Source organism: Xenopus laevis, chromosome 6L (assembly GCF_017654675.1).
Source record: "Xenopus laevis strain J_2021 chromosome 6L, Xenopus_laevis_v10.1, whole genome shotgun sequence".
Lineage (NCBI taxonomy): Eukaryota > Metazoa > Chordata > Amphibia > Anura > Pipidae > Xenopus > Xenopus laevis.
In genome coordinates this window covers 27,394,737-27,422,637 of record NC_054381.1, presented here as the reverse complement: position 1 = coordinate 27,422,637, position 27,901 = coordinate 27,394,737, and the positions used below count along the sequence as shown (strand labels likewise).

At 37.8% G+C, this 27,901-nt stretch overlaps 1 protein-coding gene across 2 annotated transcripts in view; it reads left to right on the top strand.

Moving 5' to 3' along the window:
* The window catches only part of malrd1.L (MAM and LDL receptor class A domain containing 1 L homeolog), a 245,556-nt gene that overhangs the window by 154,528 nt on the left and 63,127 nt on the right, over window positions 1-27,901 (top strand). For both annotated transcript variants that reach the window (XM_041565859.1, XM_018267285.2), the window contains exons 29-31: window positions 12,736-12,864; window positions 14,651-14,803; window positions 21,507-21,664. In XM_041565859.1, the coding sequence (XP_041421793.1) occupies window positions 12,736-12,864; window positions 14,651-14,803; window positions 21,507-21,664 (440 nt within the window). The remainder of the gene's footprint in view (window positions 1-12,735; window positions 12,865-14,650; window positions 14,804-21,506; window positions 21,665-27,901) is intronic.

The window sequence follows — 27,901 nt, the reverse complement described above, 5'->3', positions numbered from 1 at the left end:
GGTAATTTTCATCTGTAAAAAATGGGGAAATGGAAAAAGTTTATCCTGATGAAGGGAGGTTGAACCCCCGAAACGTTGATCTTTGTGGTGAAATATTGATAAAAAGATGGGCCATATTCCCGACTGCAGATATATGTATTGAATAAAGTACCACCTCTTGTAAATTATAAGGATATTAGAAGTTACCAAGGAGTTTCTTCGGCCTCGTGTTTTTATACAGGTCATGGAACTCCAAAGTAATTTCTAATATCCTCATATTTTGCAACTGGGGGTACTTTATTTATTATAATACACAAGTTTCAGTGAGTTATGCGACAGGAATGACATCAGAACTCACCGTTTATAACTGATGACATCAGAACTCACCGTTTAAAAGGATATCATTTACAAGATATTCATGACTTTTGTGTATTATATATATATATATATAAATTGTGTATGGACCCCTATGTCTGCTTCCTTCCCAAACCTCCTTTCTCTTTCAAGACCCCCATCTTTCACCTCCAAAAGTCTTTAATAGATAAAAACGTTTAGGAACTTGAATGCCTTATCATGCAGGTATTTGCTCCCATCTTGTAATAATACCTGTGCGGCGGGGTCATCCGCCACGCCATCAGCGGGGACGCCCGCCGCACCATCCTGTCCTCTAGCCGCGGCAGCGTGTATGCGCTGGCGCCGGCTCTTCCCTAAGGGCGCGCGCGGAGCGTTCCCTTGTATTTAAAGTTGCGCTGACGTATGACATCAGCGCGCAAAGGCGCGAAATTCAAAAAGGATTTAAGGCCATTTTTTCCACAGCACCTTGCCCGTGATAGGATTTGTTCCTGATGCTTCTGAGCTTAAGCTATTTTTGTCTGAACCTATTTGTGATTCCTGTTGTGACCCCTGCCTGGCTTTTGACTATTCTGACTTCTGGATCCTGACCCTTGCCTGATTACCCACTACCTCTTCTGATTAACCCTTTGATTGACTACCCGGTTTGACCCTTGCCTGCCTGACAATTCTTGATATCTGCCTGTCTCGACCCAGCCTGTCTGACGATTCTCTTGCCTGCTCCATTTGTACCGTGACCTTCGGCCCAAAAGACTATCTACCTGCCGTGCCCCTCTGCTAGCCAGAACATCTTGCCTTGTACCCCTCGTTAAGTCCAGGTGGCACCCAAGTAAGCTGAGGGCTCCTCCCGAAGCCCAACGGTGGTCACACTACTGGTGAAGCCGAGCCGAGACCAGGGTACATGGCACCTGTTCTGGTATTGGGTGCCGGCCGTGACACATCTCTAGCTTAGCTGTGTGTATTCTTGTTGTGCTCATTTTCCATTCTTGGCTTGTGGTGCTTTATGTTTTCTGCTTGGTTGAGCTGAAGCATAGCACTACCTCTGCTGACCTGTTTACAGCGATTGTAAAAGGAATTGTTTTCTATTTAACTGTTTTTACTGCTTTTTTTGTTACTTTTTCTTATCTCTTCCTTATTGCTTACCAAAGGTTTTAACCTACCAGTTTAGACTGTTCAAAAGATACATTGGTGGTAACAGCAGATGGTTGTAAACCCACAAGGGAGAGGCGGAGAAAGGATATTTTATATATTTATTCCCTGGTATTTATAAAGTGCTGACACATTTCCACAGGACTTTGCAGAGATTAAACATCATTCACATCATTCTCTGCCCCAGTGGAACAGTCTAAGATCCCTATCACATTCACACACAGGAGACAATTAATATACTGTACCTGTATGTTTTTGGAGTGTGGGAGGAAGAGTGAAATGAAGAATATGCATGGGACATGTAATATGCAGTTACCGAGGATTCATTACCGAGGATGTCCTGGTGAGGTTTATAATAACTACCAGTTTCTAGTATTACATGTCCACAGATAAACGTTTGTCTAGGTAGGAGTTCTGAAGGAATGTCAGCACTTAAAACTATTGCCAACAATTTACAGTCCTTAACTATCAGAGAAGAGGAAGGCAAAAATAATGTGCTTGTGGATCCAAATCTGCAAAATATTTACATCTGTAACCACACTTATCAGGAAAATGCCTTATCCAAGACAAACAGGCATCATGCTTGAGATAATCTTTACTCACAGGCTGTCTATATGCATCCAAGATATTTCACTGTGTAGCTCTGCGACTGCAAATCACATTATTTCATATTGCTTTTAATTCTGAGAGCCAAATAAACAGGCTCAAAATGATGGCACTTAACCTGAATGACTCCTCAAATTAATACTAATCAGCCGTACGCCAGTAAGAAACAAGCTTTTAGGCAGATTAAAAATCACCTTTCAATGAACTGATTATTTGCCTTTAGAATAATGATGTTAGGAAATCCAAAGTGAAAGAAAAAAAACAAGACACTAAAATATAGATTGTGGGCTCTCACTTAAATGTCAAAATGTATTTTTCTAAAGAAGGCACAATGTCACTTGAGGGGTTATTTATCAAAGTCCAAATTTATCTCAATATTTTCTGCTACAAACTCCGATAAAATCTGCTCTGGCTTTTTATGCTTTTTATGCTTATTTATACATTTTCACGAAAAAACAGATTTTCACGATTTTTTTCAGATTTTTTTCCATCAAATTTTCATGAATTTCAAAATTTTTCCAGAATTTTCGCCCGAAAACTCCAAAAACAGCACCCTTTTCAGTATGACAAATAAGATGTGCAACCAAACAGGTTCAAGTTGATTCTTCTGAATACTTAGTGCCACTTAATTCATTAAATTCAGCCTCTGTAAACAAGGCCATTGATGTTTGCTTTGCCTTTTCAGAGCATACTGGGAGATATACATTCCCTGTGGTTACTATATATATATATATATATATATATATATATATATATATATATATATATATATATATATATATATATATATATATATATATATATATAATCAATGCAGGGATCAGCACACTCTGTGAATTAAAGTGTTTTTATTTGTAATTGTAATTTATTTGCATTGTCCAACGATCCTTGACCGAAACGTTGGACAATGCTGTGTTACAAATAAAAACACTTTAAAGGGATACTGTCATGGGAAATTTTTTTTTATCAAAATGAATCAGTTAATAGTGCTGCTCCAGCAGAATTCTGCACTGAAATCCATTTCTCAAAAGAGCAAACAGATTTTTTTATATTCAATTTAGAAATCTGACATGGGGCTAGACATTTTGTCAATTTCCCAGTAGCCCCATGTCATGTGACTTGTGCCTGCACTTTAGGAGAGAAATGCTTTCTGGCAGGCTGCTGTTTCCTTCTAAATGTAACTGAATGTGTCTCAGTGGGACATGGGTTTTTACTATTGAGTGTTGTTCTTAGATCTACCAGGCAGCTGTTATCTTGTGTCAGGGAGCTGCTATCTGTTTACCTTCCCATTGCTCTTTTGTTTGGCTACTGGGGGGGGAAAGGGAGGGGGCTGATGTCACTCCAACTTGCAGTACAGCAGTAAAGAGTGATTGAAGTTTATCAGAACAGTCACGTCAAGTCACATGACTTGGGGCAGCTGGGAAATTGACAATATGACTAGCCCCATGTCAGATTTCAAAATTGAATATAAAAAATCTGTTTGCTCTTTTGAGAAATGGATTTCAGTGCAGAATTCTGCTGGAGCAGCACTATTTTTTTCCCATGACAGTATCCCTTTAATTCACCATTACTAGAGTGTGCTGATCCCTGCATCAATTGTATCATTCCAACAGTCTCCCATAGACTCCATTTTATCCAAATAATCCAAATTTTTAAAAATGATTTCCTTTTTCTCTGTAATAATAAAACAGTGCCTTGTACTTGATCCAAACTAAGATATTATTAATCCTTATTGGAAGCAAAACCAGCCTATTGGGTGTATTTAATGTTTACATGTTTTTCTAGTAGACTTAAGGCATGAAGACCCAAATTACGGAAAGATCCGTTATTCAGAAACCCGTTATCCAGAATGTTTCTAATTATGGCAAGGCTGCCTCCCATAGACTCCATTTTATTCAAATATTCAAATTTTTTAAAAACAATCCTCTGTACTAATAAAACAGTACCTTGTACTTGATCCCAACTCAAATATAATTAATACTTATTGGAAGCAAAACCAGCCTATTGGGTTTATTTCATGTTTACACAATTTTCTAGTAGACTTAGGATATGAATCCAAATTACAGAAAGATCCTTTTTCCGGAAAGCCCCAGGTCCCGAGCATTCTGGATAACAGGCCCCATACCTGTAGTAAAAAGGAAATGGAAGGAAGGAGAAAAATAAAAGAGTAAAAAAGGGAAGGAATGAATGAAATAGTAAAAAGGGAAGGACAGAAGGAGAAAAATAAAAGAGTAAAAAAGGGAAGGAATGAATGAAATAGTAAAAAGGGAAGGACAGAAGGAGAAAAATAAAAGAGTAAAAAAGGGAAAGAATGAATGAAATACTATAAACGGAAGGAAAGAAGGAGAAAAAAGAAAGCGTAAAAAAGTGAGGGAAGGAAGGAAGAAAGGAAAGAAGATTTTATCACTGAAGACATTGAGCTTTTCCATAGAATAAATAATCTATTGAGCCAAGTTGACTAACAAATAAGGATGTTTTGCAATTCATTTGGTGTCTCATCAGCTGCTAATTCTGTTTAGTGCAGGCACATGGCACAAGAAACAAGGTTCAGAATGCAAAAATCCCTGTTCAATCCCAGATCAATAAGTCAAAATGACAATATGTTTCTATTTTGGTCTTTAGCATTTAGTTTGGCATCGTATGCACTCATTTGGTATCAGTTTCCAGCCGTCTTCCTCACTGAAACGTGTTGTGAAATGACCTTGTCTTGAGATGATATTACAATTTATGTTGATGTGTGAGTGTGTGCATGTCTATGGAGCAGATTAGAGCTCACCACAGCCAAATTCCTCCAAGGGATTTTAAGAGATGTATTTATAAAACAGGTGAACTCTAACTTTCACCCATTGACAAATACACTTATAAAAATCCCACAGGGATGAAATGTACAGTAGATACCATTGCTTTTTATTCATCAGTGGTTAAGTCTCTAGACAATACATAGAAACCCAAGAGTATTTTTTTCTGTGCTATGACTTCAGGCTGATTTACAGAGTGGATGTAATCAGCAGGGATGGGCGAATTCCTGTGATTTTTAATAAATTCGCTAATTTTTCGGCGAAGCAAAACGCCCCAAATTCGCCCATCACTAGTAATCACTTCATGGGTGTTTCTGGGACAAACACTGACCAGAGGCCAAGTTCTTTTAAACAGGTCATATGATTCCAAGGTGACTTCTAATATCCTCACCTTTTAAGAAGATATATTATAATACAGAGGTTTTCATGATTCTTGTTGACTGACAACATTACCAAGTCCTGTATATACAACTTATCCAGAAAGCTCTGAACTATAGGAATGTCATCTCCATTTTAATCAAATATTTTAATAAAAATGATTTACTTTATTTCTCTGTAATAATAAAATTCTCCATTGACTCATACAGGACCTTGAAAGCTTTTAGATGCCGAGGGGTTTTTATTATTCAGAGTTTTTAGACCATCGAACTTTAATAAATCTCGAAAAATTTGTAGTTTTTTTTCCCTCCAATAACTATGAATTATTTGAGGTTCGAGATATTCAGAGCTTGATAAATAGCCCCCTTAAAGGACCAGTAACGTCAAAAATTTTTTTTACAAAATTAGTTAGTATACATCGAAATATAAACACCAACACACTTTAAAATTTTAAATTGCAAAGCCTTTATTAAAAAATAACTTACTGAAACTCCACTTCCTGTCCTCTTCAGAAACGGCGATACGGCGACCATCCTTCCTGCAGCAGTTGATTTCTTCTCCCTGGCTATCTCTCCTGGCCACTCTATGTCTGCCGCGCTCTGCCAGCAAGATTGACAGCCAGCTTCTTCTTCTCCAGTCACTTCTTGATGCAGCCGTACTGGTCCTGGTGGTGATCATCTATGGGGCTTGCACAAAACCGGCGTGCGCTGGACTTCTCCCTGCACACTTGGTGTGCTGCTGCTGCGGACTCTGAGCCCTGCTGCCCCTTTGTTTCCCGTGCACCCTGTGTAATGGAGGTCCCTGCTGACTGGGGGTCTGCGGCGGAGAGCGCTTGTTGTTGCTCCCACCGCCGGGCCTGTCACTCCTGATCGCTGCTCTCACGGAAAGTAGCGCCATGGAGAGCCTGTCAGGATCTGACAGGAGAGCCTCTCAGCGTGGCACTGTCCCAGGCGCTGCCGCTTGAACTGAAGCTATCGGTGGAGAAGTACACAGTACAAGGAAAACCGTCAGAGTTTCCGTGCAGAAATGCACGCTTGTGGAGTTCCCTTCAGTTCAGACGGCAGCGCCTGGGACAGCGCTACGGACACCACCCAAAAGCAGCAGCACTGCGGGACAGGCTCTCCATGGCGCTACTTTCCATGAGAGCAGCGATCAGGAGTGACAGGCCCGGCGGTGGGAGCAACAACAAGCGCTCTCCGCCGCAGACCCCCAGTCAGCAGGGACCTCCATTACACAGGGTGCACGGGAAACAAAGGGGCAGCAGGGCTCAGAGTCCGCAGCAGCAGCACACCGAGTGTGCAGGGAGAAGTCCAGCGCACGCCGGTTTTGTGCAAGCCCCATAGATGATCACCACCAGGACCAGTACGGCTGCATCAAGAAGTGACTGGAGAAGAAGAAGCTGGCTGTCAATTTTGCTGGCAGAGCGCGGCAGACATAGAGTGGCCAGGAGAGATAGCCAGGGAGAAGAAATCAACTGCTGCAGGAAGGATGGTCGCCGTATCGCCGTTTCTGAAGAGGACAGGAAGTGGAGTTTCAGTAAGTTATTTTTTAATAAAGGCTTTGCAATTTAAAATTTTAAAGTGTGTTGGTGTTTATATTTCGATGTATACTAACGAATTTTGTAAAAAAAAATTTTGACGTTACTGGTCCTTTAAAGGGATCCTGTCATCGGAAAACATGTTTTTTTCAAAAGTCACATGACTTGGGGCAGCTGGGAAATTGACAATATGTCTAGCCCCATGTCAGATTTCAAAATTAAATATTAAAAAATCTGTTTGCTCTTTTGAGAAATGGATTTCAGTGCAGAATTCTGCTGGAGCAGCACTATTAACTGATGAGTTTTGAAAAAAAAAAAAAAAATTCCCATGTCAGTATCCCTTAAATTTTTTAGTAGACTTAGGGTATGATGATATAAATGTATCTTGCAAAGCCCAGGTCCCAAGTATTCGAGAAATATATCTTATATCTATATCTACATATTATGCAGATGATGTGTGACTGAATAGTGTATACCCTCATGTAAAATAAAATATATTGATATTAGAAGGCACCAAGCAGTTTCATGACTATGTAAAGCCACAAGGCCACAGACTGAGTGGTTTATATAAGACATGGAACTCCAAAATCCAAAATGTGTTTAAAAATTAAGAAACATAGCCAGTGGCAGGATAAACTAATGTGTTTCTATAAAAGGATTCTGTCATGGGAGAACATATTTTTTATAAAACCCATCAGTTAATAGTGATCCTCTAGTAGAATCCTCCATTGAAATAAAAAATGTTTTCCCCTTCCCACCCCAATTAGCATATGCAAATTAGAGTTCGGATTTGGTTCGGTATTCGGCCTAATCTTTCGCAAAGGATTCGGGGGTTCGGCCGAATCCAAAATAGTGTATTCGGTGCATCCCTAGTATTCAGTGTAATTTATTGAAGAAAACATATACAATAAAATATACCATAACAACTATCGTATTAGCCTGCTGTATTCCATTTATTCTAACATTTTTTTTACTCAAAAATCCATCCTTATGATTGATTGATATGTGTTCATGATTTCAAGTCAGTAAATTCATTGAAAATGAATCCATAGTATTCCTGAAAACACAATTCCAGGGACAGGACAACAGCCTTTCATTTGTTTTGCAAAAAGGCCTTTGTCAGTGATCATTCAACTTCAACCCTTGATGAGTCCAACTGACCACTGTCTCCTCTCCCCTGGGTAGTTAATACTTGAAAGTGAATAAGAACAAGACTAATACTAATGAATTATTTGGGGGCACTGATCTAATAAGACAGGGAAAGAGACACAGAGCAGAGAAAGCAGCCATTAGAAACCATCTGACAAAAGAGCTCCAGGGAGCAGTTAAGCACAAAGCACAGAGCAGATAACAATTCATCAGAATGAAGCACTGCAAATGGAAATAAAGCAAAAGTAGGAATAAATCTGCTGTAGAAATGCCTTGTGAAATGCTCTCAATGATGGCAGAAAATAAGGCAAGACATAATGCATGGGTAGCAAGTAGAACCATATTAGAAAGAACCATGTGCTGCTGGGTCAACAGGAAATGACCTTCTGAAAAGTATAAAGCAGCTCCACTTTCCTATTCTAGGCATTGTCCTTTTAGAAGAAACAGCCTGTATTACTTCTTAGGAAACAAAATAATTTAAAGTGCATTTTACTGAGGCAAAGCTGAGAAGCATGTACAGGCAGAAATGATGGACCAATGAAATGTCATGGTTCCAGCTGAAAATGAAAATTAAGCATCATTTTACAGTTTCTCCCATTATGTTCACTAAAGCAGGTGGGAAGGGAACCCATTTCACTTCCTTTGGTGCTGACAGAATGTATTTTTTAACAGAAGCCAGCCAGCGGCATTTCTGGAAAATAATTTGATGTTTAGTTCAACAGCAGCTTGAGTGATACAGGTTAATGACATTAACATTTAAATTGATTGCTCTCATCCTACCTTATCATCCATGCAAGAAGTCTCTTTGCATTTTTCAACCATGGAAAATCCTATTAAGCCCTATATTTTATCATACTACTGCTATTACAGGTGTGAGACCTGTCATCCAGAATTCTTGGGACCTGGGGTTTTCCAGATAATGGATCTTTCTGTAATTTGGATCTTCATGCCTTAAGTCTACTACAAAATCATGCAAACATTAAATAAACCCAATAGGCTGCTTCCAATAAGGATTAATTATATCTTAGGTGGGATCAAGAAGAAGCTACTGTTTTATTATTACAGAGAAAAGGGAAATCATATTTATAGATTTTTGGATAAAATGGGGTAGATGGTAGACAGCCTTTCTGTAATTCAGGGGACTGTGGATAACTGGTTTCTGCATAATGGATCCCATACCTGTACTACTAAAGGAATAAAGGTTTCAAACAGAGCCAGGCAAAGCAATATTTGGAGACTACATTCTGTATGCAGTCCTGGAGTGACCATTGATACCATATACTATACGTACAGCATATTGGTACCTACTGGCTCTTTTTCTTATGACACAAAGCCTTGGCCTGTTAGGAAGCATTACTTAAAGGTAAAGAGTATGTACCAGCATAAAAGAGAAGTCTAATTCATTAGACATTTCTTTGTGTAATTAATATTTTTTGGCAGAAGGTGACACCACCCATAAAAGCGCACTCTCCTGACTTTAGCCAAGTTCTGAAAGACTAATGTCAATGTAAGTTAGGCAGCTAAGGTCAATCACAACTAAAAGGCACCTGCTACTTATTATATATAATTATATGTTTAAAATGATAGGAAAAAAACAACATGATGTGGCTAAGGTTCCTTTTTTGCTATCATCCCTAAACATGAGACTCAGATGCCTATTTTCTAACTTTTTAATACAAAAAAGCATGCGCTTGTCCTAAAGTAACAGTAACACCAAAAAATGAAAGCGTTGTAAAGTAATGAAAACATAATGTAGTATTGCCCTGCACTGGTAAAGCTGATCTGTTTGCTTCAGAAACACTACTATAGTTCATATAAACAAGGTGCTGTGTAGCAATGGCGAAAATTGAAAAAAGGCTATATGGCCCAGGTTAAATAGTGGATAACAGATGACACCATTATGTTCTACAGAGCTAATCCAGGATTCGGTTCTGGATTCGGCCAGGATTCTGCCTTTTTTAGCAGGATTCGGATTCGGCCGAATCCTTCTGCCTGGCCGAAACCGAATCCGAATCTGCATATGTAAATTAGGGGTGGGGAGAGAAAACGTGTGACTTTTTGTAACAAAACAAGGAAACAAAATATGTTTTCCCCTTCCCTATTTGCCGAATCTTTCGCGAAGGATATATACTACATACTATAATCTGTTATCTGCTGTGTAACCTGGGCCTTTTTTTCCTTTGAATGGCTGCCCCCATTGTTACATAGTAGCTTATTTATATAAACAATAGTAGTGTTTCTGAAGCAAAAACTGCATTTTTGCCAGTGCAGGGCACCACTGCATTATATTTTTATTACTTTAAAACACTTTCATTTTTTGATGTAACTGTTCCATTAAGGGGGGTACCATTGTATATAGTGGGAACACCGTTACCACTGAAACAGCATTCTATTATAATAATCATTTGAAAATTTAGTGTTTATAGTATAGTTTACAGCTTATAAAGGAAATCAGAATCAGGAGTGTGTAACAACAACACAATGCAACATAAGAAAATGATATTTTGATATGCCTTTTTCCAGCGCAACTGTTTAAGCAGAGGTTATCAGACCTGGTTGGTTTCTTTTTAAAGCAGACCAGAGTGTTTAACACAGGTTGACATTATCTATTTAATTGAAGACTACCAGGTGCGATGTCCAGGGTGCTGACAGCAGAAGTCTGTGTGATGAGGTCTCTCCCAGTGCTTATTTGCATTACATGGCTCCTGCTAGAGAAAGGTTCAATATGTGCAGAGAATTCAAATGGCCTACTCCACAGTATGTAAAATGTGCTGAATTCATTATGCAGCTTCAAGTTGGTTGAAGGTTCCTTGATCACCAATGACCTATGTTATCAGAGGCCTCTATGATTATATCTAGTTCCATATCTAGTGCAGGGAGGGTAAGAGCTTTTGAAGGGTTTTATCTATGTTACACCAGAATCATTTGTAGATGCAGATTTTGTACTGCAGAATGTAGATTCAAAGGCATGGATAGTACTAGCTGGTACATGTTTCCTAACACACTTACATTTTATTTATTATTCAAAGCTAAGGTTTGGGAACACCCAATGAATCTAGTATGTACCTCTTTCAAAAAATTGAAAGTCATATTGAGTTAAATGCAAGAATAAAAACAGGAGAGGGGGTTAAAGGTAGACATATATTTACAAGTATTACTTTGTAGATTTGCCACTTTTGACCTTACTTCCCAATCAATGGTACATCAGGGACACCAAGGCAGGCAGTTTGGAAAGGTTGCCCTCTGATTTCATCACAAATTTGATTGTCAGTGTCTCTTGTCTTTATGTATGAAGAATCAGCAGAGCTGGAAGTGAGATGGCTGCTGCCACTTTTGCTCAGATTTCACTGTTTTGCTCAGATTTGCTCGTTTGGGGCATCAGCTGAATGAGCAGATCAGTGCTATTTGGGCATCCATGCTTTTAGACAAATTGGACAAAACCCAAAAGTCTACCTATGTATGGCTACCTAAAGTCAGTAATGCACTTGACCCTAATCTAAGGGAAACTAGACTTAACTCTTGTGCATATTCTTTGTCATAAATACTACTTTATGAGCTTTGTGAGACAGAGAATCAGTGGTTCTCTCTGTAGCCTTGGAATAAGGTGCAAGACAGATCAGCAAGGTGTTTCACACACAGATTGTTTGTTTTGGACTGTCACCTACTACATACCACACGTATCATTAGTATACTACTCATAGAGCCCCATTTATCAAATTTTGAATTTATGTGAATTTTTTTAAATTTGAATATACTGACAATTCAACTGGTAGGTGATGTAAGAAAAAAAATTAAATGCCTAATATTCGAATAAATGGTTCTGACCCAAAAATTCGAATTGTTTTCGAATTGCATTCGATTTGTATGAATCAAGTTTTTCTCCTAAAAAAAACCTTGAATGTCAGGACGGTTATCAACATCTCCAAATGGCTCAACAGACCTCTGCCATTGACTTGTACTTGAACTTGGCAGGTTTTAGGTGGTGAATATTCAAAGTAGGACTGTTTACATGGTCAAGGATGATAAATCTCACATTCAAATTTACATTCGAATAAGGGAATTCAAATTTGAATGTGCGAATTTTGACACCAAAAAAATTTGAATTCGAATTTAATATTCAACCCTTAATAAATCCCCCCTATAATATCAGCCCAGTTAAAAGAAACCCCAGCTGCCAGGTAAACAGATTGCCATGCAGGTAAATAAGTTACTGAAAGAGAATTTAGCACCATGTATTGTATATAACAAAAACTAGCTATAAAAGGTAGAATTATACCTAATTTGAGGTTTATAGAAGGAGGCTAATGCCCACTCTGCAGTATATAATGTGAAAGAGCTGACTAAAATGGCTCAGCAATAACTTAAAGGAATAAAAGCATGGAAGGACTCTGGGACTGAAAAAGAACTTTGGACCTTAGACAGAAAGAAGCTTCTGAACATAATAGGAAACTGTTTCTTTGAAATTTGGAACAGAATGTTCTGCTTTCATGACAGGAAGCCAATAGCAGTGAAAAGGCAATTTTGTAAAGTGGGTTTTTCGTTTTGGCACCCCCATGGGAATTTTGTCATGCTTGTGTTGCTCACCAACTCTTTACGTTTAAATCTGGCTCACAGGTATAATAGGTTTGGAACTCCTGGTCTATAGGTTAAAAGCAATTACATTACATAGGGAATCGGGGTCTCCCTTTGCTATTGTTAAAACAGATTCCAAAAACTGTACAACACCAACAAATGGAACTGACTTTACATTGACTTAATAAAGGCATTGATTTTCATGTCCTGTTCCAGTTGGAGAAGTGCCGGGAAAATGCCTCACGGATACAGATTTTATATGCAGAAACAAGAAGTGCATCGAATCCCACCTTGTCTGTGACTACAAACCGGACTGTGAAGACCTCTCGGATGAGATGAGTTGTAGTATGTATATACAGTTCCTAATTCTTGTACTGGGAAACGGCTCTTTGCATTTCCGATTGAGATCTCATTATCCATGTTAAAATAAGTCTATAAAAATTGTATTATAAATATGTACTGTATATTGGTTGGCTTTGATAAATGTGGAATATGGAATTAAGATGATGTAATGATTATTAATTACTGCTCTTCTGTACAGGTATAGGAGTATATTGATCAAAGAATGAAGTTAGAGATCTCCACAGCTGGCAGAGTGAAAAACCGCCTCTCTCCATTAATTTCTATGGGATTTTTAAAGGCATATTTATCAAAGTGTGATAGTGAAAGTTTACCATTTGATTAATACGCCTTTAAAAATCCCATAGAAATTAATGGAGAGAGGCGGTATTTCACTCTGCTGACTGTGGAGATCTCTAACTTCACTCTTTGATAAATCTACCCCTGAGTATGGTGATCTGAATTTTGGAAATCCTTTATCCAGAAAACCCCAGGTCCCAAGCATTCTGGATAACAGGTCCCATACCTGTATATACAATGCAACAAGCAGAAAGAAAATGCAAGTGTAAAGGGCCCATTAGAGATAGAGTTCGAATCTGAGAGCAGTAAGATCAAGGTGACCTTTTCTGTCCCTGGGGTGAATATATGATATGCCAGATTAAAAATCCAGGGTGAGGTGCAAAGTGCAGTGGTGGTGGGAACATACAGTATCTTTGCCAACAATCCCTAATGTGTATCTGAATGACATGAAAGTTAGGGGCAGGTAGGAAGCGGGATGAAGGATACCTTCATGCCTCCTGTAGCCCACTCCTCATGAATACAGTGATGCTGAAAGCAGGCTGCTCTGTATTCATCTAAAAAGTGCAGGTGGATGCTGACAGTCTGCCATTGTTAATGGCCCTTACTGTAAAGGAGAAAATAGCCTGGAGAGCACACCTTCTTGATTTAAAAGGTTTTCTTGTTGAAAATGTTTTTATTGTTTTCCACATTAAACAAGCAGGAATTTCAACAAAAGATCAAAGCAGAACAATGAGGCACACCAATACAACTTGTAGCAAAAATGCCTAATAGGAAAATGAAGAGTAAATATGATTGGTGAAGCCATCTAAAATCTAATCATATAACCAAGCAACCAAACCACCAAACAACGCTCAGCGAATGTTACTAAATTTTAAAATATACCAGCATAAAGCAACGGCTGTAAACAAAGAAAATATATAAACATATCCATTGTTTAAAAGGTTTTCATTTTATTTTGCAGAAAATCCTGCACAACAGGTTTGTCTACAACGGCCTTCATCAGGTGCACCATAGACTTCCTAACAATTTTCTGATCGAAGGAAAATCCTTCGATCGATGGATTAAAATCCTTCGAATCGTTCGATTCAAAGGATTTAATCGTTCGGTCGAACGATTATTCCTGCGATCTTTTGATCGTAGGAATATCACTAAATCCTTCGACTTCAATATTCGAAGTCGAAGGATTTACATTTGGCAGTCGAATATCGAGGGTTAATTAACCCTCGATATTCGACCCTATGTAAATCTGCCCCTAGGTGATCATGTGAAGCCAGCGAGACCTCATCCTTTTGTTGAGGTGTAAAACACATTATACATAATTCTAACTAGAAGAGAGGCAAATGAAGAACATAATCTGATTTCAGGAAATTAAAAATTTATTTGGTCGATTCTTTAATAAATCGCTTTATACAGAATCTAAAAAAAAGTCTTCAAAGGCAATAATTGTTTTTGATTTTTCATTTATTACTGGCTTATTTTTTTTGGTACGTAGGTGTATACACCAGCGTGCCCGGAAGCTGCAATTTTGAATACACCGAAGACAGCCGTCCTTTGGAATGCGATCTTATACAAGATCAAGATGATCATTTCGATTGGAGTGTGGGTGACAGGGGCATGATTGAACTAAATACAGATCACACACCAGGTAAGTAAATCATATCACTCAGCCAAAACTGCCAAGCAATAAGATGATAAACTGAAATGCAATTACAGACACTAATCTGCACCTCGGCTTTCATTCGTATTTTTATCCCAGACAGCTGTATGGCACACAAAGATGTTGATTCTATAATTTCGTTTGAAGGGGTGTTTGGATATTAGTAGAACAAGCTCATATCCATCTGGAATTTTGTTTATCTTATAACTATAAGCTTTTAGCTATTAAAGAGGAGGTTCACCTTTAAGTTAACTTGGGGAGGCACATTTATCAAGGGTATTTCGAATTCATGTGAGTTTCTTAAAACTTCCATAAACTCCCATAAACTCGAAATTCGACCAATCGTTTCAGCCGGATTGAAACGATCCGAAAACTCGAATCTAACGTGATTCAAATGAGAAAAACTCGAATCGAATTTAAAAAACTCCATTCCGGCTTTTTTCTCTTGAAAAAAACTTAAGGGGCAGATTTATCAAAGGTCGAGGTGAATTTTCAAATAAAAGAAATTAGAATTTCGAGCTATTTTTTGTGTACTTCGACTAGGGAATAGTCCAAATTTTTTAAAAAAAAATTCAAAAATTCGAATATTGAAATTTAGCATGTACTGTCTCTATAAAAATTTGATTTTGACCATTCCCCATCTAAAACCTGCTGAATTGCTGTTATGGCCAATGGGGGACCACCTAGAACCTATTTGGAGTCAATTGGTGGACTTTGAAATATCAAAGTTTTTTTTGGGAAAAACTTTGAATCGAATTAGATTGAATGCACTATTCCTTCAATTTGTACGATTCGAATCTGGCCAAATATGGACCTATTCGATTAAAAAAGGACCTATTCGAGCAAAAAATAACTTTGACTTAATTTCAGTTGGTCTTTTTAAATTCGAATTTCAAAGTTTTTTCATTTTGAAATTCAACCCTTGATAAATATGCCCCTAAATGTCAGGAAGGCTGCAAACATCACCAAATTGATCCCTGGACCTCACCCATCTCTTGAGTTCTTAAAGAGCCAGAGTATGATAAATCTCGAGATTCAAATTTGAATTAAAACTCGAATCGAGTTTGGATAATTCGCAATTCGAATTTGAGAGTTTTGACCAAAAAGAAAATTCGAATTTTCGCTTCGACCCTTAATAAATCTGCCCCTTAGTGTGTTATAGAATGGCTAATTCTAAGCAACATTTCAATTGGCTTTCATTTTTTCTTTTGTATAGTTTTTAATCATTTACCTTCTTCTTCTGGTCACTGACCACCATCTAAAAACAAATGATCTGTAAGGCTACACATTTAGGGGCAAATTCACCAAGGGTCGAATATCGAGGGTTAATTAACCCTCGATATTCGACTGGGAATTAAAATCCTTCGACTTCGAATATCGAAGTCGAAGGATTTTAGCGCAAAAACTGCGATCGAATGTTCGAACGATTCTAAGGATTTTAATCCAACGATCGCAGGATTATCCTTCGACCAAAAAAATTAAGGCAAGCCTGTGGGGACCTTCCCCATAGGCTAACATTGGGTTCAGTAGGTTTTAGATGGCGAACTAGGGGGTCAAAGTTTTTTCTTAAAGAGACAGTACTTCGACTATCGAATGGTCGAATAGTCGAACGATTTTTAGTTCGAATCCTTCGATTCGAAGTCGAAGGTCGAAGTAGCCCATTCGATGGTTGAAGAAGCCCAAAAAACACTTCAAAATTCGAAGTTTTTTTACTTCAAATACTTCACTCGAACTTGGTGAATTGGCCCCTACGTGTTATTGCTACTTTTTATTACTTCTATTCAGACCTCTCCTATTCATATTCCAGTCTCTTATTCAAATCAATGCATGGTTGCTAGCGTAATTTGGACCCTAGCGACCAGATTGCTAAAATTGCAAACTGGAAATGTGCTGAGTAAAAAGTTAAATACCTCAAAAACCACAAATAAAACTAATTGCAAATTCTCAGAATATCACTCTCTATATTACACTAAGGGGCCGATTCATGAAGCTCGAGTGAAGGATTCGAATTAAAAAAACTTCGAATTTCGAAGTGTTTTTTGGGCTACTTCGACCATCGAATGGGCTACTTCGACCTTCGACTACGACTTCGACTACGAATCGAACGATTCGAACTAAAAATCGTTCGACTATTTGACCATTCGATAGTCGAAGTACTGTCTCTTTAAAAAAAACTTCGACCCCCTAGTTCGCCATCTAAAAGCTACCGAACTCAATGTTAGCCTATGGGGAAGGTCCCCATAGGCTTGCCTAAGTTTTTTTGATCAAAGGATATTCCTTCGATTGTTGGATTAAAATCCTTCGAATCGTTCGATTCGAAGGATTTAATCATTCGATCGAACGAATAATCCTTCGATCGTTCGATCGTAGGATTTGCGCTAAATCCTTCGACTTCGATATTCGAAGTCGAAGGATTTTAGTTCCTAGTCGAATATCGAGGGTTAATTAACCCTCGATATTCGACCCTTCATACATCTGCCCCTAAAAATGTATCAAAAGGTGAAAAAACTATCTTCTTAAATGTTAAGAACATACAGGATCATAGAACGATACCTAAGAATATTATTTTGCATATGAAAAGGGTTCAGTGTCTAAAAGATGTAACAGATAATAAATAGTTTTGTCATTTCACACACCAATAGTTTGACCTAATCTCAAGTATGAAGTTTAGTTTTTGGAACTTACAGACAAAAAATACAGCACTGGAAGAACATATACCGAAGAACAGTTCTGTTGCTCTCTTTCCACTATACCATATATTTATTTGTATATTGTTAAGGGCATACAAAAACATTTATGGACCTCTAGGACACTGGACTGATTTAATGTAACACACAAAGTAAACTGTAATAAATCAGTAACCCAATAAAAGGTTAATTTATTACATCTTCAAATAATTTTTTGATGTTTAATTCATTTTATCAGCACACAGCCAATGGTTTGCTATATTGACTACATTAATCAGGTGTCGGAGAAGCTGCAAAGGCAAGCTGCAGGGAGAGGTACTCTGATTTATATTAGAGCTGTTAGTTTTACAGATAAATTATTTAAAAAGCAACAGATAAAAGAATTTGGAGTCTTATTTATGTTTCCTTTAATCCATTCCCAGTTTCAGTCCTTGTAACCAATCAAAAGAGGAACACACTGTGGGATCTCTCTCTGCGGCAAATTAAAGACAAAAATTATTTCGGTTTTTTTTTTTGGTTGATGACTTTGAAATAAAAATGATATTTAAATTGATCAGAGTGTTCAGGGTTAGTTTTGCAGTGTTTTGAGGCCGTAAAGGGGAAGAAGGTGACACTAGAGGAGATTGGAAAGCAGGACATAGAAAGAGATAGTAAATGATTGTATTCTCCATTGTCATGCTCCACAACAAAGAACAGGCATCAGAGTGAGAAATCAACATAAAGGAAGCTTACACAAGTGGCAAGTTCAGTGATTACTACTACAGCTATGGGACCTGTCATCCGTAAACCTGTTATCCAGAAAGCTCCAAATTATGGGAAGGCCATCTCCCATAGATCATTTTAATCAAATAATTCAAATTTTCTCTGTAATACTATAACAGTACCTTGCACTGGATATGAACTAAGATATAATTAATCCTCACTGGAAGCAAAACAATCCTATTTGGTTTAATTAATATTTAAATTATTTTTTAGTAGATTTAAGGTAGGGAGATAAAAATTACGGAATGACCTCTTATTCTGGATAGCAGGTCCCATACCTGTATTATAGTTCACTGATTTGGGGATTTTGATGAATATGTGAATATATGGTTTGAACCTCTGGGGATGAGCCCCATGTCAGTTCTTTTATCTCGCTTTTTTTTTAAAGCAAAGTCGACCTACTGTAACTTCCATCCACAAATTTAACTCAAGAAATCAACTAGAAAAAGTCAGTGCAGGAAACGTCTCGATAACACGGTGCAACAATTCAAATGATACAAATTCTTTGAGTTTGACGCCCAAATCATTGAGTTGTCATCTGAAACCCAGTGCAGATCATTTCAAATTGTAAGAGGAACCTCTGCCACTGACTTCTACATAACCTTGGCAGGTTTTAGCTGGAGTATTTTTGGCAGCTTTGGGGTATGATAAATCTCTAAATAATTCGAAATTTTTCCTTCAAAAATTAGTTTTCCCCTTTAAAAACTCGACCAGAAAAAAATCGAGGTTTAACAAATCGCCCCCTTGCTCTCTTTTTTTAAATTTGACCAGAATTCCACTACATTTTTATTTACAACTGCCAACATACAGTATTGCTTGCTATACAAATAGTGCAAGCGTCATTCTAATGTCACAGGCATATGTGAGATAATGAGGTGAGAAATTTCATACGGTGAGAAGGGAATTATTTAACAACCTGGATAATGAAATAGCCCAGTGAATACATGAAGGATTGGGATTTTAGACGTAGATGATGATCTTAGACTTAGATGATGTGGACATAACTATATATATTATGTATAACGTTATTTGTAAAGTGCTGTTAAGGAGCCACAGTGCTGCACAGTGCATAAAAGTACAATATATATATATATATATATATATATATATATATATATATATATATATAATATATATATATATATATATATATATATATATATATATATATATATATATATATATATATATATATATATATAAAATCCAAGGGATGCCAGCACTCACGATAAAAGCTGTATAAATGCCTGGGTACACGATCAAAAAATACTTAGTACAATACAAAAGAGAAGGTCAGCACTCACAGGTTTTAAAATTAATAAATAATAATTTATTATAAATGTATGGACTAACGTTTCGGCCCCCCTAGGGCCTTTCTCAAGGATTGTTTACACGTACTGGGGTTTGATGAACAAACATATGCATTTGCCAATTAATTCATCAACACATAACTGGGACAAATGATCGTAGCAAATATGTGTGGGAGTAGTACCCATAGACCCTGCGGTACACAATGAAAATAATAATATATAAAAAATGTAATAATATACAAAAAATGTAAAAACATAAATATAAGAATAAATAAATATAAAGAAATAGTGGATCACCGGAGTTGTCCCTGACGAAGGCTTCTGTGCGGAGCCGAAACGTTGGATCACCAATAAATCTCCACTTTCATTTGAATTATTGACTTGATGCATTTCCTTGGAGTGGTAAGAGACATAGTGGGAAGGAGGTCCCTGCCCCATAGAGCTTACAGTCTAAGTGGATGGGAGGGTAACATACAGGTACAAATTTGAGATGAAAAAGTGTCCAAGGTAAGGCAAAGTCAGTAGGCACAGGACTAGGCTAATGTTCTAGTGATTCAAAAGGTAGACTCTTAGTTTTTTCTTGAAGAGATTGAGAGAGGATTCCTTACGGAGGAATTCAGGGTTGGAATTTCAAAGGTAAGCAGCAGCAAGATAGAAGGGTTTGAGACAAGAGATGGCAGTGGACATGGATGGTGTGAAGAGAAGGTGGCGACCAGGAACATAGGACAGGAACGAGACAAGAGAAGAAATGTAGTGAAGAGCAGAGGAGTGAAGGGCTTTGAATGTTAGTAGAAGGGTTTAACAAACTATCCTTTGCTTAACAGGCAGCCACGCTAAGGATTTTAGTTGGGGTTGAGCAGGTTACCTTTTAGGAGAGAGCAGAAGGATCCTGGTAGCAGAGTTTAAGATTTATTAGAGGGGGAGAGATGGGAGTCAGAAAGACCGATTAGGAGAAGATTGCAATAGTCTAAACAGGATAAGATAAGGGCATGGATATTATGCACATCTGTGTTTGAAACAGATAAAATCAAATAAATATTCAGCATGTGTATATTTGCATTTCTGGGTGCCTTTATGAAAGGTATTCATGGTAGAGGCGATTCTGGTACAGGGAGGTACAGAATTATGTAAGTGCCTGACGGCACCTGAACAATTCCAGATCTAGGCAGGTTCTATGAGTTGGCCTCAGATAATAGCATTCAGCAAACCAAATGAACTGAAGGAACAATTGCAGAGTGCAAATTATGGATGCAAAGTGCCAAAGTGTTTTTACTCCTTCTGCAAATTTCCCCCCATAATTCCAGTATCCAAAACAATTGCAACTGATGTGCCAAAACAGACACTATTGCGCTTGTGTTGTGATGCAAATCGGGTGCAGGTTGTGTGTAGCATTTTCAGAGAAAATTCCACATTCAAAGTTCAACACTTCTGGAGCACATACTCAAAATCGCATTTGCATCCAGTTCACTAGGATTGGTGACACAATGTGACTGATAGCAGCTAACTGCTCTTGATTACTGAAGGTTACTGCCCTTAACCTATGTTATGTTATGCTGTGCTACTGATATAATATACTTATTATAATACACAAAAGCTATGAATATCTTGTAAATTATATCCTTATAAACGGTGAGTTCTGATGTCATTTCTGTCACATGACTCACTGAAATTTGTGTATTATAATAAAGTACACCCAGTTGCAAAATATATTAGGCTATTAGAAGTTACCTTAGAGATTCTTCAGCCTCGTGTTTTTATATGGTCATGAAACTCCTCGGTAACTTATAATATCCTTATATTTTACAAGAGAGGGTACTTTATTCACTATATAACATATGTTTCAGTAAGGTGTAAAGCTGTTATCTGACACAAAGCAATGCACTTGCATCTTTGTGTCTTTGTGTCATACGAGACTTATTTCTAACCCTACAGGCAGTGGGAAACATTTCCTCTTTATCAACTCATCTCTGCAGCAAGAAGGAGACATTGCCAGAATATTGACGAGTAACGATTTTCCAGTCACAAACGGGACCTGTAGGATACGCTTTTGGTACTACATCCAGGGGCCACCTCATTCATGCACACTCAAGGTAAATAGATAATATATTCTCTCTCTCTCTCTCTCTCTCTCTCTCTCTCTCTCTCTCTCTCTCTCTCTCTCTCTCTCTCTCTCTCTCTCTCTCTCTCTCTCTCTCTCTCTCTCTCTCTCTCTCTCTCTCTCTCTCTCTCTCTCTCTCTCTCTCTCTCTCTCTCTCTCTCTCTCTCTCTCTCTCTCTCTCTCTCTCTCTCTCTCTATATATATATATATATATATATATATATATAATAATTTGAAAGATTTTTTTTTTTGCATAAAAACTACTTTGTTGTAGTGTGCTAGCAAAGGTTAATATATCCAGTTAGTGATCGGTGAATTTCTCCCGACGCCGGCGACAATTGGGCACATTAAAGTCAATGGGCACCTTTAATTGTCACTGGAATTCACGCCGGCATCAGAATTGTTACTGGCATCAAAAAAACGCAGAAATTCGCACCTTGCGAATAAATTGGTCCATCACTCTATCCAATGCCTAGTGATATAGAAGGGCACAGTCGGAGTTGAAATGGACTATACTAGAGTTCCAGTTTATCTCCCCTTGGGCCAAGACCCTAGTGGGCTCCAGCCTAGAACAATTGGCATTACACCATCCTAATTTCCATCTTGGTCTTTTATAAAAAAAGCCAATACCAATTTCACACTTTCCATATGTAATTGCTTTGAGACTGGGCCCAGGGTGCCAGGTTCTTTGCTGGACTCTAAGAGACCCAATCCAATTCAGATTTTAACTTGTTAAAATCAAGCAACTGAGGGCATGTACGTAGGGTGGCAGCTTTAGTGGGTTGCCCTTTGGGTGCCAATATGGAGAAAAACATGCTTGAAAAAAAATAAAATTCTCTCCACTGAATACAGATAAACTAGCCAGCTGAGGTCAGGGTATCGCTGGGTACTTCTCACTTCCATGATCAGCAGGTTAGTCGTCATATGTGCCAATCTCCAATCAGATTACACTCACTGAGGTCAAGGGCAAGACTGAAGGTAAATACAAAATGTTGCTTTTCTCAAAAGCCCAAGATTATTACCTAGCATTAGTTAGCTACCCATGAGATGTGTATTAGATATACTCAAAATAATACAGATATAGGATACGTTATCTGGAAATCCATTATCCAAAAAGCTCTGAATTACGGGAAGGCCATCTCTCATAGACTCCATTTTAATCAAATAATTCTAATGTTTAAAAATGATTTCCCTTTTCTCTGTAATAATAAAACCGTACTTGTACTTGATCCCAACTAAGATATAATTAATTCTGATCGGTGGCAGAACAATCCTATTGGGTTAAATTAATGCTTGAATTATTTTTAAGCACACTTTAGGTATGGAGATGTAAATTACAGAAATATCACTTAAATGGAAAACCCCAGGTCCCAAGCATTCTGTATAACCGGTCCCATACCTACTTAACATGAATCTACATGTGTATACCTTGGGAATTCAAATAACATAATTAAAAAGAACTTGATTCATTTCTCCTCCTGTGTCAGTTCACCTGACTGATTTGCCCTTCGCTTGTCGAAGCTACTCCCACTGCTGTAGTTCAGTGACAGGTAGAAGAAAGGTAGGATTTTTATTTCACAGCAAGTACAGAACAAAAATGTTCTACTTATAGTAAACTATTATTATAGGCTCCGTGGGGTCTTCAAATTATGTTTGCAACTGTCAGATGCACTGCAATGACAGTTAAGGTAAATCAAGGTAAGTGAAAACTAAGTTAAAGACTTGTGTAATAACACATTGCAAAGTTGTCTAAAGGTGGCCATACACGGGACGATAAAAGCTGCAGACAGACCGAGTCAGCAGCTTATTGGCCTGTGTATGGGGCCCCCCGACGGGCTTCCCCGATCGAGATCTGGCCGAAAGTTGGCCAGATCTCGATTGGATGGGAATAAAAATTCCCGTCGGATTGCGGCCGCATCTGTTCGTTGATGCGGTCCCGCAATCTGACCGCCCGTTACAAATCAGCCCGATAACGGCCCGATCAGTCCGATATCGGATCAGCCCGATATTTCCCACATTGCATATCAGGGAGAGATCCGCTCGTTTGGCGACATCGCCAAACGAGCGGATCTCTCCATGTATGGCCACCTTTAGTTCAGAAATCCATGGTGTTTAGTCAATCATTAGCTGTAATTAGTCTAGTGAAGACAGGGCAGTGAAAGCAAAATCCGTTCAGTTGGTAAGGACAGAGATTTTAGCTGACTGCATGTCATTGAGGAGATAGTGATGCAGTCCAGTTTATATCTGAGACTTTATGCAATGCTCCCAATTCTTTTAAAGTGGAATTGAGTTTTAAAAAATGTCAGAACTAGATCATTATATGACTAATGATCATTGCTAACATTTAGGGGCAGATTTATCAAGGGTCGAATTTCGAAGTACAAAAAACTTCGAAATTCGACCATCGAATTAAAAAACTTCGAAGTTTTTTCAAGAAATTTGGCAATCTTGCGGTCGAATAAAAATCATTCGATTGAACGATTAAATCGTTCGAATCGAACGATTCAAACGCTTTTTAGCGATCGATCGAAGGATTTCTATTCGACCAAAAAAAAAAAAACGTCGAAAAGTCCTCTGGAAGGTCCCTATAGGCTAACATTGCACTTCGGTAGCTTTAATTTGGCGAAGTATGAAGTCGAGGTTTTTTTTAAAGAGACAGTACTTAGATTATCAAATGGTCGAATAGTCTAACGATTTTTACTTTGAATCATTCAAATCAAAGTCGAATGGTCGAATATAGCCTATTCGATGGTCGAAGTACGCAAAAATTTACTTCGAAATTCAAAATTTTGGAAATTCGAACCATCACTCGAGCTTAGTAAATCTGCCCCTTAACATACCTATGGTTCATCATGCAGGTCCTTAAATGGAATGTCAGCCCAAATTTACATATTTCCCTAATGAAAGAAAATTTTAAGCAACTCTGCAATATACTTTACACCCATTACATTTCCTATGGTGTTTAAGTTATTTGTATATGTATTGCTATTGAAACTATTTGTCTCTTTCTATTCTCTGTGCTGGTGGATGAAAAAGTAACAACCAAGAACTAAGCAAATGCTGCTTTCAATAGCAATTTTAATTAAAAAATAACACTAAAAGGTTTAATGAAAATGTTTAATAAATGTAAATTGGAAAGTTGCTTATTACTTTTGGGGTTGGCTTGTCGTTTAAGCATTGGTCACATAGTTCCGATATATACAGGACCTGTTATCCAGAATGCTTTGGGCCTGTGGTTTTCCAGATGAGGTATTTCCATAATTTGGATCACCATACTTTTAGACCTCTAAATATCATTTACACATTACACATGTTTTAAATCAAATAAGGAATAATTATATCTTAGTTTGGATCAATTACAAGGTGCTGTTTTTATTACAGAGAAAAAGGAAATATTTTTTAATAATGTGAATTATTTGATTAAAATGGAGTCTATGGGAGATGGTTTTTCTGTAAATCAAGTCCCATGGTCTGGATAAGGAGATAAGAAGTTTCCGGATAATGGATCCTAGCAAATTTCTCCCATTTCTCCCATTCGCCCACGCCAATTTTGACACTCACGTCAATTTTAACGCAGGTGTTAAAGTCAATGGGTGTCCGAATAGTGTTGACGTGCGTCAGTTTTGACGTGAGCCACTTTTCCAACACGCGCCCAAAATTTTTTCGCTGCCTCCAAATTTTCGTGGGAGTTTTGCAAATGTATTCACCGCTGCGAAACGCGGAAGTTCTCCGTGAATTTGCGCCAGGCGAATTTATTTGCCCGTCACTAGATCCTATACCTGTATTGTTATCATGGGATATAATAATTTTCACTGGGAATATTCATGATATTGTGTAAAGATGACACAGATTATACTGAAACCTGTAAGGGAGTTCAGATTACTTAAACTCTCTAATAACTCTCCTTCTGCTTCTTCTTCTTCTTGTTCTGCTCCTTCTTCTTTTTCTTCTTCTTCTTTTTCTTCTTCAGGCATTTTAGATCTAAGTCAATTGCTAATTTTCCACCTTTTCAATGTGAATTAACACAAACACCTCTATCATATTTAATGTTGTATTTAACTACTTCTTCAAAACAGTTCTTAATTAGCTATTTCACATTGCTTTGCCTGTTTAAGGGCTCTTATGTGCAAGGGCTTCTTGATGTGTTCCCGTGCGATGACTTTATTTATGTGTTCTTCTGCATGGGAGTTAACAGAGCCCATTCTGTCCTATAGTGACAGTACCCCATGGCACCAAACTGAATGCGGGGAACAGGCTCAACAGTAAAGAATGGGCTCTGTTAATGCAAACATTTCTGTGAAACGGAACACATAAGTAAACCACGGCAATCTAATCATGCCCGTGGGTAAGAGCAATTTTATTGTGAGCTGAAAATGAACCAGAAATAGTAGGGAAAATATCTGTACTCCCCTCCTACTGTGCATTCCTTTGATCCTCTACACAGAATTTTAGTTCAGAAATAAAGGGAATGATATGGACTCTATGAAGGCTCAAGTGGGTTTTTAAAAATTCTAATAAAACACTTGACGTAGAAAATCCATGACTAAGCAGTCCCGAATCATTTACCCTTCTTCACCCCATACAGACTCATACTCATACTCACCAAAACTGGGTGGAAAAGGCCGCCGCTTATTTTTTTAACATTAACAAAATATTTGTAATTAACTTGATATAATACCTTTTATACAACAGTTATCTATAACATATATGTGTAACAATTAGCAGCTGAAGGCGGCATAACAATTATCAAAACTTACAGTAACTTATTATTAACATGAACATTTCCCTTTGAACAACCCAATAACAAGGGACTCATTTACTAACAATTGAATTTAGATTTTTACCACAAATCTCTAACAATTCATGGTTTTCTAATTTTTTTTTATAAAGGTCTAAATATTTAAAAAACTAGGGAGGCACCGAATCCAGGATTCGGTTGGGATTGGCCAGGATTAGGCTTTTTTCAGCAGGATTCCGTTTCGTTCGAATCCTTGTGCCTGGCCGAACAAAATCTGAATCCTAATTTGCATATGTAAATTAGGGGCGGGTAGGGAAATAACGTGACTTCATCACAAAAGAAGAATTTTTTCCACTTTTTCCATTCCTGAAGCTAATTTGCATATACAAATTAGCATTAGGATTTGGTTCAGTATTCAGCTGACTCTTTTACCAAGGATTCAGGGATTCGGCTGAATCCCAAATAGTGGATTCGGTGCATCCCTAAAAAAACAAAACACTAAAACCTCGAATACAAAACTTTGACAGGTAAAAGTTGTTGAGGTCCTATTAAAGTCAATGGGATCCTATTGGACCGTTCTAAAACAATTCAGACTTTTAGAGGTATTTGTATTTTTATCCTCTAGGAATTGTCCAAAAAAACTAACATTTTTAGAGGTTTTCGTGGTGTTCACATTTTTAGTGCAGAGTTCTGTGTAATCTTTTTTATTCCGATTTTTTATTAAATCTCATGACATTCGTAGTTTTAGAAGCTTAGTCGTGGTTTCAAAAACCACAGAAACCACAGAAATGAGACATTAAATGGGGGCCTATTAAATAAATAGGTCCCCAAGCCTGTGACTAATGGGCCAATTTAAGAACATCCTGGGAAAGTTTGTTTCTCCGATTCAAGCTTTTTAGAACATTTTTCTCATTGTTCCTCGTAATTTATCGAGTGTAAAATACATAAAATCGACAAATACAGTATGATAGTAGCCAAGTAAAGCTGTTGGGGTCATGTAGAAGTCAATGGAAGGTCATTGTTTTAGAGGTTTTCGGAGGTTTCCGTACAAACGTTCTTTTGTTCATGAGGTTTTCAGCTTTGAGGTTATTTTCGTTTGTGCTTTTTGTAATCAGCTCATTTAATAACTGTCATGTCATTCGTGGTTTTAGAGAAAATGTAATCATGGTTTCAAAAAGCTCTAATACCACTAAAATATGTCCTTTAATAAATGGGCCTCCAAGCTTCCGCCTCTACACATCTACGCCTCCTCTGCCTATTGTTCCTGTTTTCCCCCCCAAACCTACTCCCAGGCCCACCCCTCCCAAAAAACTCCTTCCCCTTCAACTATTTCTTCCCTTTTTGGCTACCCACCAGGGGAACCCAACCTCGCCACCAGAGCTACAACTTATGCAACCTACCAATCTTTCTTAAGGGCAGGCGGTGGGCCACTGACTTTACTCCTCCTCTCCACAAGGTAATAACCAACCTTTTCCTGTTTTTCTGACTATA